Below are 15,736 nucleotides of genomic sequence, written 5' to 3'. Positions count from 1 at the left end.
AGAGATCACGAGGTCAAGAGATCAAGACCGTCATGGCCAACATGGTGAAACCCCATCTTTATTAAAAATACAAAAATTAACTGGGCATGATGGCTCCAGCCTATAGTCTCAGCTACTCAGGAGGCTGACGCAGGAGAATTGCTTGAACTTAGGAGGCGGAGGTTACAGTGAGCTGAGATCGCGCCACTGCACTCCAGCCTGGTGACAGAGCAAGACTCAAAAAAAATATATATATATATATATTAGTCAGGCATTGTGGTACACACCTGTAGTCCTACCTACTCAGGAGGCTGAGGCAGGAGGATTGCTTGATCCCAGGAGGCTGAGGCTGCCGTGAGCTATGTTCACACCACTGCACCCCAGCCCACAGAACAGAGTGAGATTGTCTCTAAAAATATATTTTTTTAAAAATCATGCTGAGTGAAAGAAGCCAGACACAAAAGGCCACATAGTGGATGATTCCATTGATATGAAATGTTCAGAAGAGACAGATTCACAGAGACAGGAAGCAGACTGGTGGGTGCCAGGGGCTGCTGGGAGGGGGAGTGGGGAGAGAGTGTTTAATGAGGACAGAGTTTCAGTTTTCCAAGATGAAAAGAGTTCTGGAGATGGATGGCAGTGACGGCTGCACAACAATGTGAATGTTCTAAATGTCACCGAAATGTTCACTTTAAAATGGTTAATTTTGAAATGAAGTATGGAATAGGAAAAAAGTTTTCTAAAAAAGTCAAAAAAAAAAAAGGCTGGGTGCAGTAGCTCATGCCTGTAATCCCAGCACTTTGGGAGGCTGAGGTCACCTGAGGTCAGGAGTTCGAGACCAGCCTGGCCAACATGGTAAAACCCCATCTTTACCAAAAATACAAAAACCTAGCCATGCATGGTGGGCACCTGTAATCCCAGCTACTCAGGAGGCTGAGGCAGGAGAAGAATCACTCGAACCAGGGAGGCAGAGGTTGCAGTGAGCCAAGATTGAGCCACTCCACTCTAGCTTGGGCAACAAGAGCGAAACTCCATCTCAAAAATAAAAAGAAGGGCCGGGTGTAGTGGCTCATGCCTGTAATCCTAGCACTTTGGGAAGCTGAGGAGGGCAGATCATGGGGTCAGAAGTTCAAGACTAGCCTGACCAACATGGTGAAACCCCGTCTCTACTAAAAATACAAAAATTAGCCAGGCATGGTGGTGAGCGCCTGTAATCCCAACCCTACAGGAGGCTGATACAGGAGAATTGCTTGAACCTGGGAGGTGGAGGTTGCAGTGAGCTGAGATTGCACCACTGCACTCCAGCCTGGGCGACAGAGACTCCATCTCAAAAAAAAAAAAAAAAAAGAAAAGAAACAACAACAAAGCAAAACAAAAGAAATAAAAGAAAGGCAAGGAAAATGCACCGGTCATGCTGAGACGAGGAGATAAAAGAGGTGGGGAACCAACTACAGGAGCTCATCTCCAGACCCAGGACAATGAAAGAGATGGAGGCTGGTGCAGACAGTGACCGTGGACGGGGGCAGAGAAATGGAGAGACAGCAGATGGGCCTGGCGCTGGGAGAGGTGAGGTGGTCCATGAAACAGATCTGTCCCATCCGCCAAGAGATGGGACAGGGGAGCTTGCTTAATTTTTTTTTCTCTTTTTTTTTTTTTTTTTGAGACAGAGTCTCGCTCTGTCGCCAGGCTGGAGTGCAGTAGCACAGTCTTGGCTCACTGCAACCTCTGCCTCCTGGGTTCAAGTGATTCTCCTGCCTCAGCCTCCCAATTAGCTGGGACTATAGGCACACACCACCACACCTGGCTAAATTTTTTTGGTATTTTTAGTAAAGATGGGGTTTCACCATGTTGGCCAGGCTGATCTTGAACTCCTGGCCTCATGTGATCTACCTGCGCTGACCTCCCACAGCGCTGGGATTATAGGTGTCAGCCACCTCGCCTGGCCTCTTTCTTTTATTTCTCTCTGTCTCTCTTTCCTGATTTTTTTTTATTGTTGTTTGTTTTTGAGACAAGTTCTCACTCCGTTGCCCAGGCTGGAGGGCGGTGGTGTGATCATGGCCCACTGCAGCCTGGAACTCCTGGTCTGAAACAATTCCTCCCACCTCGGACTCCCAAACAGCTGAGACTACAGGCATGTGTCACCATGCCCGATTTCTTTTTTTTTTTTTTTTTTTTTTGAGACAGAGTTTTCCTCGCTTTTGTTGCCCAGGCTGGAGTACAATGGCATGATCTCAGCTCACCGCAACCTCTGTCTCCCAGGTTCGAGCAATTCTCCTGCCTGAGCCTCCCAAGTAGCTGGGATTACAGGCATGCGCCACCACACCCAGCTAATTTTGTAATTTTAGTAGAGATGGGGTTTCTCCACATTGGTCAGGATAGCCTCTAATTCCCGGCCTCAGGTTATCCATCCGCCGTGGCCTCGCAAGTGCTGGGATTACAGGCGTGAGCCACCGCGCCTGGCCAGCTAACTGTTTTGTACAGGCGGGGTTTTGCTATGTTGCCCAGGTTGGCCTCAAACTGAGCGGGGGTGCTTGAGTGGAGGCAGAGGTTTGGCCTCCTGGCCTTTGCTCCTGCGGTGCCCACAGCCAGTCTGCCCACCTCAGTCCTCAATCCCGCTTCACCTTGAAGACCCAAATGCCCCTCCTCCCCAGGGGGAATCCAGTGTTAAGGATCAGCCCTCAGCGAGCCCTCCTGCCTCCAAATCACACCAACCTCTTTACTGTCCAATGAAGAAGTGATCCTGGGGCCATCTGAAACAGGGACAGATTGATGCGAGGGTCTCAGGCCCCTTAGAAGAGGGGTCCACAAGCTTCCTCTCCAACGGGCCAGACAGTAAATATTTTCAGCTTCGAGGGCCAGACAGTCTGTTGAATGACTCAATTCTGCTGTGGAGCGTAAAAGCAGCCACGGATACAGGGTAAATGAATGAGCACAGCTCCGTGCCAATAAAACTTTATTTATGGACACTGAAATTTGAATTGCATATACTTTTCCCCATGTCGTGAAATTTCCCTTTTGATTTTTTTTTTTCCCCCTCAACCATTTAAAAATGAAAAAGCCATTCTTAACTCACAGGCTGTGCAGAAACAGGTGGCGGGCTGCATTTAGCAAGGCCCAGTTTAGACGGTGCCAACACCAGCTCCTCTCTCCCTCCACCCCACATCTGCCCCTTCAACTCCCATAGCAGGGAGTCCGGGAGAATTATCCATTTTTTAAAAAGTATTCTTTTTTTTTTTTTTTTTTTTTTTGGAGACCGAGTTTTACTCTTGTTGTCCAGGCTGGGTGCAATGACGCGATCTCGGCTCACCGCAACCTCCGCCTTCCGAGTTCAAACGATTCTCCTGCCTCAGCCTCCCAAGTAGTTGGGATTAACAGAAATGTGCCACTACACCCAGCTAATTTTGTATTTTTAGTAGTGATGGGTTTTCTCCATGTTGGTCAGACTGGTCTCGAACTCCTGACCTCAGGTGATCTACCCACCTCAGCCTCCCAAAGTGCTGGGATTATAGGTGTGAGCCACCTTGCCCAGCTAATAGGATAAAATAGTCTTATTATTATTATTTTTTTTTTGAAACAGGGTTTCATCATATTGGTCAGGCTGGTCTCAAACTCCTGACCTCAGGTGATCCACCCGCCTGGGCCTCTCAAAGTGCTGGGATTACAGGCGTAAGCTACTGCACCTGGCCACAGTCATATTGTTAAAAGAAAATTAACAATTTTTAGCCCAGCTACTTGGGAGGCTGATGCTGGAGGACCTCTTAAGCTCAGAAGTTTGGGTCCAGTCTGGGCAATACAGTGAGACCCCCATCTTTAAAAGTAATTTTTTTATTTTGAGGCAAGGTCTTCCTGTCACCTAAGCTGGAGTGCAGTGGTACGGTAATAGCTCACTGCAGCCTTTACCTCCCGGACTCTGCAGCTCAGTCTCCCAAGGAACTGGGATCGCAGGCACATGCCACCACACTCAGCTAATTTTTTGTATTTTTGCAAGAGACAAGGTTTATCCATGTTGCCCAGGCTGGTCTTAAATTCCTGGGCTCAAGAAATCCTCACACCTGGGCCTCCCAAAGTGCTGGAAATAGCCACTATGCCTGGCCTAAAAAAAAATTTTTTTTTTTTTTTTTGAGACGGAGTTTCGCTCTCGTTACCCAGGCTGGAGTGCAATGGCGCGATCTCAGCTCATCACAACCTCCGCCTCCTGGGTTCAGGCAATTCTCCTGCCTCAGCCTCCTGAGTAGCTGGGATTACAGGCACACGCCACCATGCCCAGCTAATTTTTTGTATTTTTAGTAGAGACGGGGTTTCACCATGTTGACCAGGATGGTCTCGATCTCTTGACCTCGTGATCCACCCGCCTCGGCCTCCCAAAGTGCTGGGATTACAGGCTTGAGCCACCGCGCCCGGCCAAAAAAAATTTTTTTTTTGAGACGGAGTCTCGCTCTGTCACCTTGAGCAGTGCACCTGTTTATTCAATTTCCTTGGAGGGAAAAATGGCCCAGGGTATCACCCGACACTGGTTGGGTAGTCAGGGACTTGGAAAATGGATGAAAAGGCAGTCTGGGAAGCTGTTTGTGGACAGACCATTTTTTTTTTTTTTTTTTTTTTTTTTTTTTTGAGACGGAGTCTCGCTCTGTTGCCCAGGCTGCAGTGCAGTGGCGTGATCTTGGCTCACTGCAACCTCTGCCTCCAAGGTTCAGCTGATTCGTCAGCCTCAGCCTCCCAAGTAGCTGGAATTACAGGTGCCCACTAACACGCCCAGCTAATTTTTGTATTTTTAGTAGAGAGAGGGTTTCACCATGTTGGCCAGACAGGTCTCAAATTCCTGACCTCAGGTGATCCTCCCACCTCAGAGTCCCAAAGTGCTAGGATTACAGATTTGCGCCACCACACCCAGCATAAAATAATAATAATAAATGTGCTGGGCTCAGTGGCTCATGCCTGTAATCCCAGCACTTTGGGAGGCCAAGGATTACCTGAAGTCAGGAGTTTGAGACCAGCCTGGCCAATATGGTGAACCCTCATCTCTACTAAAAATACAACAAAATTAGCTGGGTGTGGTGGTGGCTGGGTGTGGTGGTGGATGCCTGTAATCCTAGCTACTGGGGAGGCTGAGGCAAAATAATCACTTGAACCTCGGAGGCAGACGCTGCAGTGAGCCAAGATCGTGCCATTGCACTCCAGCCTGGGCAACAAGAGCAAAACTCCATCTCAAAACAAAAAACGAAACACAAAAAAATTAGCCGGATGTGGTGATGTCTGCCTGTAATCCCAGCTACTTGGGAGGCTGAGGCAGGAGAATCACTTGAACCCAGGAGGTGGAGGTTGCAGTGAGCCAAGATTGCACCACTGCACTCCAGCACGCATGACGGGAATGAGACTCCCCCCAAAATAGAAAAAAGTGTGAGGAGGAGGAGGGGACAGATAGGAACGTTGTTTAGCTTTGCAGGGTCTCTGTCAAAACAGCTCCACTCTGCCTCGGTACAAAAAAACAACTACAGATAATATGGACTCAAATGGGTGTGACCTGCGTACCCTGAGCTCATGAAGGCTGAAACTGCACTTTTGGAAAATTGCTATGTATTATGGAATACTCTTCTTCTTTTGTTTTCAACCACTTAAAAATGTAAAAACCAGTCCGGGTGCAGTGGCTTAAGGCTGTAATCCCAGCACTTTGGGAGGCCAAGGCAGGCGGATCACAAGGTCAGGAATTCCAAAACCAGACTGGCCAACGTGGTGAAACCCCGTCTCTACTAAAAAATACAAAAAATTAGCTGGGTGTTGTGGTGGGCATCTGTAATCTCAGCTACTCGGGAGGCTGAAGCGGGAAAATTTCTTGAACCAGGACCGGGAGGTAGAGGTTGCAGTGAGCCAAGATCATGCCACTGCACTCCAGCCTGGGCAACAGAGCGAGGCTCTCTATTAAAAAAAAAAGTAAAAACCATTCTTAGCCCAAGGGCTGTGCAGAGACAACCAGCAATGCCAGCGGTGGACTGCAATTTGCAGCCCCAGGTCCAGCTGGCTTCTTGTTCTCCTGCAGGTTGTGGGGGCCCGGCACAGGCCAGGCTGTGCCCACAAAGGTTGCATGAATGAACACTGCATGCAGGAATGGTGGCAGCCAGCCACGCCAGCAAGGGAACCCTCCCCTCATCATCTCTTTCCTGAGCAGACTTGGAAAAGCTGCTTAACCTCTCTGGGCCTCGTGTTTTCAGCTGTAGGTGACCCTGATATTAGTCTTGCTGGTTTGTTTTGAAGATGCTAAATGTATCTGGCCCTGCACAGGGCCTGCCCCAGCCTTGGTGAGGGCCTGGTGATTCCCATCCCACTGTCTCTAGCTGCCTGCATCCTCCTCCCCAAAGCTGAGACACTGCCTTTAAAAGGGAGAAGGCGGCTGGGTGCAGTAGCTCCCGCCTGTAATCCCAGCACAGCACCTTGGGAGGGCGAGGCGGGGCAGATCACAAAGTCAGGAGTTCGAGACTAGCCTGGCCAACATGGTGAAACCCCATCTCTTCTGAAAATACAAAAGTTAGCCAGGCGTGGTGGCAGGTGTCTGTAATCTCAGCTACTCAGGAGGCTGAGGCAGGAGAATCTCTTGAACTCCAGAGGCAGAGGTTGCAGTGAGCCAAGACTGCACCACTGTACACTTCAGCCTGGGCAACAGAACAAGACTCCATCTCAAGAAAAGGGAGAAGGCAGGAGCCTCCCCACCCCGGCTCAGGGCCCCCCAGCTTCACTCCTTGAGCCCGCCGGGCTGGCGCCAGGACCTGGCCAGCACCACACACAGACACTCTCCTCCTGGCCTAAATATATTCCAACCTCAGAGACATTCCACGCCCCACACTCATTTCCGCTTTCCTGCCCTAGCGTGGTTCCAGGAGAAAAAAAAAAAAACCCACAAAGGAGGGAGGGTAGAGGAGGAGGAGGAGCAGCAGCAGCAGGAGGCCAGTGCGGCCGGTCTTGAGATGTGGCCTCAAGGGTCCTGGCCTTGCTGGGGACACTGGGATGACAGAGATTGGAGAACTGAAGAGGACCTCCACCCCACCCTGCATTTTGTTTCTCTCCTCTTCTCACTTGCTCTGAGTCACCACTCTGGCAGCCCCTGGCCCAGAGCCAAGGCGGAGTGGGACGTGAGACCGGAAGGCAGGCAGGGAGATCTGCTTGAGTCTCTGGTTTCTCCTCCACGCCCACAGGGGCCATAGGTCTTGGAGCACACACCCCAGCAACCATCCAGTAAATGTGGAGGCAGGGTCTGGGCACCCCATGCCCTCTGGCTCCAGGGGTGCCACTGCCATCGCCCACCCCTGGGAACCAAGAAGTAGAAACAAGGCAGCCTGGCTCCACCCACCTTGGGCTGCCCACCCATCAGGAAATGGGAGGCTGGCACCCCTTGCTCCAGGCAGAGGGACAGTGCAAGGGGTCCTGCTATGGTCTCACCAATCCCTCCACAAGATTCTGGAACCCACAGATCACCTCCACTACTACAGGTTCAAGGACTCAAACCAGGCCCAAGATTAGAAAAGACATGCTCAGGCCAGGTGTCCTGGCTCACACCTGTAATCCCAGCACTTTGGGAGGCCAAGGAGGGCAGATGACCTGAGGTCAGGAGTTCGAGACCAGCCTGACCAACATGGTGAAACTTCATCTCTACTAAAAATATAAAAATTATCTGGGCATGTGGTGCATGCCTGTAATCCCAGCTACTCAGGAGGCTGAGGCAGGAGAATTACTTGAACCTGGGAGGGGGGGGTTGTAGTGAGCTGAGATGGGGCCACTGAACTCCAGCCTGGTAGAAAACAAGACCTTGTGTCAGAAAAAAAAAAAAAAAAGGAAAAAGGAAGAAAACACACACTCCAAGTTACTTTGCAGGTTGGCATGCATGTGGACAGGTGGGACAGCTGAAGCAGGTGGCAAGGCTGCGCCCCACCCCATCCCAACATTTGGCAACATCTGGAGACATCTTTCATTGGGACTGGGTTGAGGTCACGCCACTACTCAACATCCCAGGTGCACAAAGGTAGCTCCCTGCACAAAGAATGATCCGGCCCCACGTGGGGAAACCAGAGGCTAGGCGCAGTGGCTCGCACCTGGAATCCCAGCACTTTGGGAGGCTGAGGCAGGAAGATTGCTTGAGGCCAGCCTGAGCAACACAGAGAGATCCCCATCTCTACAAAAAGAAAAAAAAATTTTTTTTTGAGACGGAATCTCACTCTGTTGCCCAGGCTGGAGTGCAGTGGAGCCATCTCGGCTTACTGCAACCTCCGCCTCCTGGGTTCAAGCGATTCTCCTGCCTCAGCATCCCAAGGAACTGGGATTACAGACACCCACCATCATGCCCAGCTAATTTATTTATATATATAATTTATACACACACACACACACACACACATATATATACTTTTTTTTTTTTTTTTTTGAGAGGAAGTCTTGCTTTGTCACCCAGGCTGGAGGACAGTGGCGCGATCTTGGCTCACTGCAACCTCTGCCTTCAGGGTTCAAGCATTTCTCTGCCTCAGCTTCCCAAGTACCTGCGATTACAGGCATACACCACCACACCCAGTTAATTTTTGTATTTCTAGTAGAGACGGGATTTCATCATCTTGACCAGGCTGGCCTTGAATTCCTAACCTCATGATCCACCTGCCTTAGCCTCACAAAGTGCTGGGATTACAGGCGTGAGCCACGCACCTGGCCTTCCCGTTTTTTTTAATTAGCTGGCCTTTGTGGCACACATCTGTAGTCCCTGGTACTCGGGAGGCTGAGGTGGAAAGAACTGCTTGAGCCTAGGAAATTGAGGCTGCAGTGAGCTGTGATCATACCACTACACTCCAGCCTGGGTAACAGAACCAGACACTGTCTTAGGAAAAAACAAAAAAAGGAAAAAAGAAAAAACAAGGAGTTGGAAGAGAAAGGTTTGGGGAAGAAGCAAGATTCTCACTGAACTGACACCAGGCAAGAGGCGGCGTGGGGCCACTTGGGTGCCTGGGAAGAGCCACCAAGGGGCCTGTCCAGTCCGGGGAGTGGCCAGGCCAGCAGGGAAGACCAGCAGGAGCGTCCCTCCTTGCTGAGGATGTATCCTCAGCTTTTCAAAATGTACAGGTTTTCCAGCTGCAGGGGCTCACACCTGTAATCCCGGCACTTTTGGAGGGTGAGGCAGGTGGATCGTTTGAAGTCAGGAGTTCAACACTAGCCTGACCGACAAAGCAAAACTCTATCTCTAATAAAAATACAAAATTACCCGGGTGTGGTGGCACACATACCTGTAATCCCAACTACTCAGGAGGCTGAGGCAGGAGAATCACTTGAACCCGGGAGGCAGATGCTGCAGTGTAGAGATGGCTCCACCGCACTCCAGCCTGGGTGACAGAGCAAGACTCTGTCTCACCAAAAAAAAAAAAATGTACAGGTCAGCTGCAAGGAGGGAGCCACCCAGAGCAGGGGATGGGCCCACTTGGGTTATCTGGGACAATCACAGGTAACCTTGGTCTGTCTGAGGCAGCCCGAGGGTGGGGCAGAGAAATTCCCAAGAGCCCTGTGGGATGGGGTGTGCCTGGCTGTGTGGGACCCACTGGGTCTGGAGAAGGCAGTTCTGAGCATTAAGGAGACCGAGCTCACCCTTCCAGCCTGACCAGAAACCCAGGTTCAAGTTTGGGATGTGAGGCCATGGGGCGGAGCCTAGCTCTAGCCTCCCAGTCTCAGGGACAGGGCTGGCTTAGTCACCGTGGAGCCACTGGGAGCTTGAGGGATGTGTGGGCCTGCCCCGCCCTCCACCCCAGGGATGTCCAGAGGGTCATGAGAAAGAGGGACAATGACCAGGTGTGGTAGCTCATCCCAGTATTTTGGGAGGCAGAGGCAGGAGGCTCACTTGAAGTCAGGAGTTCCAGACCAGCCTCAGCAACATAGCAAAACCACATATCTGCAAAATTTTTAAAAATTAGCCAGGCATGGTGGTGTACCTACAGTGCCAGCTACTCAAGAGGCTGAGGCAGGAGGATCAGTTAAGCACAGGGGTTCAGGGCTGCAGTGAGCTATGATCACAACACGGCACTGCAGCCTGGGCGACAGAGCGAGACCTTGTCTCTAAAAAAAAAAAACAAACAAAGGAAAAAAAGAAAAAGAAGAAAGGCTGGGCGCGGTGGCTCACGCCTATAATCCCAGCATTTTGGGAGGCTGAGGTGGGCAGATCACAAGGTCAGGAGTTGAGACCAGCCTGGCCAACATGGTGAAACCCCATCTCTACTAAAAATACCAAAATTAGCTGGGCTAGGTGGTGGGCACCTATAATCCCAGCTACTCGGGAGGCTGAGGCAGGAGAATCCCTTGAAACCACGAGGTGGAGGTTGCAGTGAGGATCCCGCTAGTGCACTCCAGCCTGCACAACAAGAGTGAACTCTGTCTCAAAAACAGAACAAAACAAAACTTCTGAACTAAAGAGAAGGCTTTGGCAGCCCCAGGGGCATGCACCCTCAGTTTCCCCTCCAAACTGGCTTCACATCCAACCCTCCTGGGAGGAAATTTCTGGTCCCAAATGGCAAGACAGCACTTTGAAAATTCCGGTATTTGTTTATAAGGCAGCGTCCACAGGAATTTAGAAAGTGTCTGGAGGATGCGTGGAAAGGCAGGACTGCAGACTTCAGCAGCCTCTCCCAGTCGGCAGCCCGAAGGGGAGGAAGGGTCCCCCGAGCCCCGCCCCACCTACCGCCACCTCACCCAGAGTCTGAGAGCTGCAGCCCGCAGATACCAGGCGGTAATTGCAGGTTTGCTTCAGGCCTTCCGGGTCCCTGAGAAACCAAATCAAGTCTCACTCCGGAAGGGCGGGCCTCAGCAGCAGGGGAGAGAAGGAAGGGGACTGGGGGTGGGGGCTGGGAGAAAGGGGGTCTCAGGTGAAGACTGATTGGCAATGGGCTGGCCTGGAGCCCAGGCCCCAAAGCTCACCAAGCCCCAGCTGCTGTAACCCAGGCCCCTCTGGCCTCTGATAGGACCCTGACTAGGTGGCCTCCTGACAGGCCCTCCCTGCCCTGGGGTCTAAAGACTGAAGCAATGAGCCATTTCCTTTCCTGTGCACTCTGCCAGGACCCTGCTGATTCCAGACACCAGTAAGGATGGGTAGTGCAGAGTGGTGCGGGGGCAGGGTGAGGAGACCTGCAGCAGCCTTTTCAGTCTAGCAGTTTGATCTTGCTCAGTAAATAATGTCTAGGGCTGGGCGCAGTGGCTCTCACCTGTAATCCCAGCACTTTGGGAGACTGAAGCGGGCAGATTGCCTGAGGTCAGGAGTTAAGAGACCAGCCTGACCAACATACTAAAACCCAGTCTCTACTAAAAATACAAAAAAATCAGCCAGGCATGGTGGCGTGCGCCTGTAATCCCAGCTACTCGGGAGGGAGAGGAATTGCTTGAACCAGGGAGGTGGAGTTTGCAGTGAGATCGTGCCACTGCACTCCAGCCTGGGCGAAAGGGCAAGACTCGGTCTCAAAATAATAATGTTTACAAAACAAATAAACACGTGAACAACAATAAATAACTTTGTCTTTATGGAGCCCCTGGACTGAGTGTGCCCAGATTAGCCCCGGGAAGATCTCATCTGTGGAAAGGGGAGAGAAGAGGGTAATGAAGTGACCCGACAAATGAGTCTAAGACGGAGCCTAGTGGGTGATCAGCCCTGGATGTGAGAGAAGGAGAAACAGGTCGCCCAGGAGTGGCGAGGAGACCTGGGGTGCATGCAGCTCTCAGCTCCCAGCAGGAGCCTCGTTCCTTATCTGAGAACCAGAGATAGAAGCTAGAAGCTGGATTTAAGCAAAAGTTCACGGACCAGGACAAAGGTCCCAACGCCCTCCTCCTTCCTACTAAAAGAAAAAAAAAAGTCCAGAAGAGGAAGAAAGCCAATGGGTTGACTTTCTGTACAGGGTAACCCTGGACACTTTGCTTAATCACTCTGTGCCTCAGTTCCCTCGTCTGTAAAATGGGACTAATGTAAGTGCCTACCTGGCAGGGTGCAGTCGCTCAGGCCTGTAATTCCAGCACTTTGGGAGGCTAAGGTGGGCGGATCACGAGGTCAAGAGATCCAGACCATCCTGGCCAACATGGTGAAACCCTGTATCAAAAAAAAAAAAAAAAAAAAAGGTGAATGCATGGAAATGCCCAAGTACAGCATAGCTTCAGGACCTGGCCTGCCAAAAACATCAGTAATTCTCCATCTTGACTATGGGGGAGGTTATCGTATCTGCAAAAAACCGGAAGCCTCCAGGGCAGAAGCAAAGGGGCCTTTGGAGGCTCTGGTAATCTTCCCAGAGCACTTCTTAGACTCTCTGTGTAAACAGAGGGGACTTGGCTTGAAGCCTCAATTAACAAAGCAGCTAATTCCCTCGACAGGACTTCCCAGTGCTCCCAGAAGGAACAAACCGTTTCCAAGGCTCCTGGCCCACTCCTGCCCCTTAGGGAGCTCCTAGATTGCCACGTCCTTTTGGCGGGCCCTTGGGAGAACTTCTCAAACCAAGGAAAACTGAGACCCAGGCTGCCAAGGGAACTGCTCAGGGATCGTGGCCCTCTTTGCAGACACGGCTGTTCCTTGGATCTACCTGGGATGGCTGGGTCCCCCAATGCCATCCCTGTCCATGCCCTGGAGATCCTGGTGTAACCTATCTGGGGAGAAGCCTGGAATCTCTCAGAGCTCAGTGCACAGGCTTCTCCCAAGCTAGCTCTGCCGGTCCCTGGCTGCACAGCCCTCTGCAATAAAGGAGAAAGCCCTGTAACTCCATCAAGGAAAAAAGGTGTGATTCACCTCACCCCTCCTAATCACACTCATAAAAGCCTCAATTAACCCAACAGTTAATTCCCGCAACAAGACTTCCCCTCGGCCTGCCTCTCCCCGCACCACACAAGGCGGGACCTGAAAGGTGCTCCCTGCAACTGCACCCTGAGGAAAGGGTTAACAGGAAGTGCCTGGCGTCCTGCAGCCACAGAAGCCCCATTGTTCTCCAGCCTGTCCCCTCCCCCTCGTCCAGGAAGACCCTCTGGGGAGCCCCTTCCAAGGGGCCAGGGAGTCTCTCCAGGCCGAAGGCCAGCCCGTCGGGAGAGCGTGCACAGGAAAAGGAAACCAGCTGGGTGCGGGCTGGGGAGGCACAGCTGTCACTGCCGCATCTTGTCGGGGTTGGGGGACGGGCAATTTCCGAGGCGGGGCCTCCACCTTGCCCACCTGGTGTGTGTGGGAGGGAGTCAGCCCTCCCTGCAGTCCAATGTAGAAGCCAAAAGCCTTTAGTTTGGGGTTCTTAGGTACAACCGGGGCCCCTGCCTCCATTTAACCATGCCCCCACCCCACCCCAAGCGTCCCTGGGTCCCAAAGTTTAACATCCCACCCCTTCTCCATCCGATTTCAGGTCACGCCTCCAGGTCGTGTCAGCTTTTTCTGATTAACAGTGCTGGGTGGGGTGGGCTGGATTGGGGTGGAGGGGGATGCACGGAGGAGAACTGTTAGCAATTCCCTGGGAGCCCGTGGGGGCGGGCTGGCTGAGGGTGAGCAGCTGGCAACCAGACAGGCCGAGGCCCTGGGTGGACAGGCCGAGGGGGAAATTAATTGGTGCCAGTCGGGTGGCCAGCCGGCTGGGAGGACGGCACCCCAGGGGGTCCGGCCAGCCGCCGAGGTGCGAGAGAGCTGGGGCATGGGGCGGGGGACAGTAAATGCGGGGATTATGTCTTAACTAAGACTCAATGGTATACTGGGGGAGGGGCCCATGGGGCCAGGAGGCTCGCAGACCCGGCGGAGGTCTGGGCTTCCTTGGACACAGGTGGGGAAGATCTGGGCTCCCCAAACACAGGTGTGTGTGGATCTCAGCTCCACTAGACACAGCTATTAGGGTTCTGGGTTCCCCGAGACACTGTAAAAAACAGGGTAGGGTCTAGGCTGTCCTGAACACAGCGGGTTGTGCGCTCCCCTGGACAGAGGTGTGTGGTTCCGGCCCCCCTGAATACAAGTGAAGGCTTCAGCAACCCCCAAGTCAGAGGGTAGTGTGAGCCTCAAACTCTGGCAAATCCCATTACACTTTCATTCTCTCGGCGCTTTTACCAGATTGGGAGCCGAACCCCCGAGGGAGGTGCAGAAGCCGCGACTTCCCCACGTTTCTGACGCCTCCAGGCCCTGGGCGCTGCCTCTGCCTCCGCCTTCCCGCTCCGCCGCAAGCTCTGCCCCCGCCTCCCTGGGACTGGCAGCGCGAGTCCGGGAAGGGGGCGTGGCCCGGGCCACTGACCACGCAGGGAGTTCTTGGAAGTCGCGGGTTGCAGCGCACGGGGGCGGAGCCTGGGGGGGGTGGGGAGCCAAGGCGGAAGTTAATTTGCATGTCCCGCCCTTGGGCGTGGTAGACAAAGGATGGCTCCGCCCCATGTAGTGACTACCTACCCACTCTCAGTGCTCGGCCTCCCGCTCACATTTCCTAGACAAGATGAAGTCCCCGCCCTGTCCGGCTAGCAACTGGGCCGCGGCGTAGCCTGCGTCGTCCCTGCCCTGGGACGGGTGGACTTTGCCCAAGGTCCTGGAACCGGGTAAACCGGTCTGGGTGTTGCTTCTGAGCTGGTCCCGACCTGTGGCCCGGCCCTTTCCCAGATCTACAGAGGCAGAACTGGGGCGCCCTTCCCTTGGGTCCTGCTTGGCAGGGCAGGGAAGAGTGGGGAGGAGGCTTCGGGATAGGGGATCTGACTAGAGCTGTCCTTTACTTGCTATCTTGCAGAGCAAAACTCTATGGGCCTCAGTTTCCTCATCTGCACACAGTGGACGTTAAAAAGGACAGATCTCAAACGAGGGTTGCAAAGACATCATTCATTCACAAAAATCCACTTAATTAGGCATCTTGATCCCTGCCTTCATGGAGGCAACAGGCTACAAGAAAAGACTAACTCAGAAAAAACCGTTTAATTCTACAAAGGTAAAATTGTACTTGGGATAAGTATTACCAAAGAAAAAAAAATTTTTTTTTTTGAGACAGAGTCTTACTCTGTCGCCCAGGCTGAAGTGCAGTGGCACAATCTCAGCTCTCTGCAACCTCCGCCCCCTGGCCCCAGGTTCAAGCGATTCTCCCACCTCAGCCTCTGGAGTAGTTGGGACTATAGGTGCCCACCACCACGCCTGGCTAATTTTTGTATTTTTAATAGAGACAGGGTATTACCATGTTGGCCTGGTTGGTCTCAAACTCCTGACCTTGTGATCTGCCCGCCTCGGGCTCCCAAAGTGCTGGGATTACAGGCGTGAGCCACCGTGACCAGCCCAATTCAATGTTATTTAAATATTGTGGACTGAATCTCAGCAAATGCCTCCCTTGTCACCTTACCTCCTTCTGGCCCAAGCATGATCTTCCCTTGGAAACAATGTGTCTTTAACGCTGGCTAATCTCTCTTTGAAACTGTCGAAACTGTTACTGTCTCAGGGTCTTTTGACATTGTTTTCTTTTCTTTTCTTTTTTTTCCCCCATTTATTTTATTGCATTTTAGGTTTTGGGGTACATGTGAAGAACATGCAAGATTGTTGCATAGGTACACATGTGGCAGTGTGATTTGCTGCCTTCCTCCCCATCACCTACATCTGGCATCTCTCCCCTTGCTATCTGTTTTATTTTCATTGTAACCTTTTTTAAGAAACAGTTACCTTCTAAATAGGGTAAGTGATTAATAAGTGGGTAATATATATATATATATATATATATACACACACACACATACATATTAGATGAATACAGTTAGCTGGGCATGGTGGCACATGCCTGCAGTCCCAGCTCATCCAGAG

General features: G+C 52.0%; 1 protein-coding gene across 5 annotated transcripts in view; it reads right to left on the bottom strand.

The window, feature by feature from the left end:
* Nucleotides 1–14,644, bottom strand: part of LOC116541517 — a 51,868-nt gene extending 37,224 nt beyond the window's left edge. For 3 of the 5 annotated variants that reach the window (XR_004264842.1, XR_004264843.1, XM_032265744.1), the window contains exons 1-2: nt 14,030–14,315; nt 2,692–2,864 (exon numbers count right to left, since the gene is read on the bottom strand). Coding sequence is in view for 3 of the 5 variants with exons in the window: in XM_032265744.1 (XP_032121635.1) it covers nt 2,692–2,864; nt 14,030–14,300 (444 nt within the window). In the remaining 2 variants the exon portion in view is untranslated. Of the gene's footprint in view, nt 1–2,691; nt 2,865–14,029 lie in introns of all 5 variants that reach the window. The other 2 variants (XM_032265746.1, XM_032265747.1) reach the window with 2 other exon arrangements.
* Between the last annotated feature and the right edge of the window lie 1,092 nt (nt 14,645–15,736).

This window comes from Sapajus apella, unplaced genomic scaffold (genome assembly GCF_009761245.1).
Source record: "Sapajus apella isolate SASKATOON/1434 unplaced genomic scaffold, GSC_monkey_1.0 scaffold152, whole genome shotgun sequence".
NCBI classification, from domain to species: domain Eukaryota; kingdom Metazoa; phylum Chordata; class Mammalia; order Primates; family Cebidae; genus Sapajus; species Sapajus apella.
The sequence above is the reverse complement of the archived record's forward strand: the minus strand, read 5'-3'. Positions and strand labels throughout refer to the sequence as shown.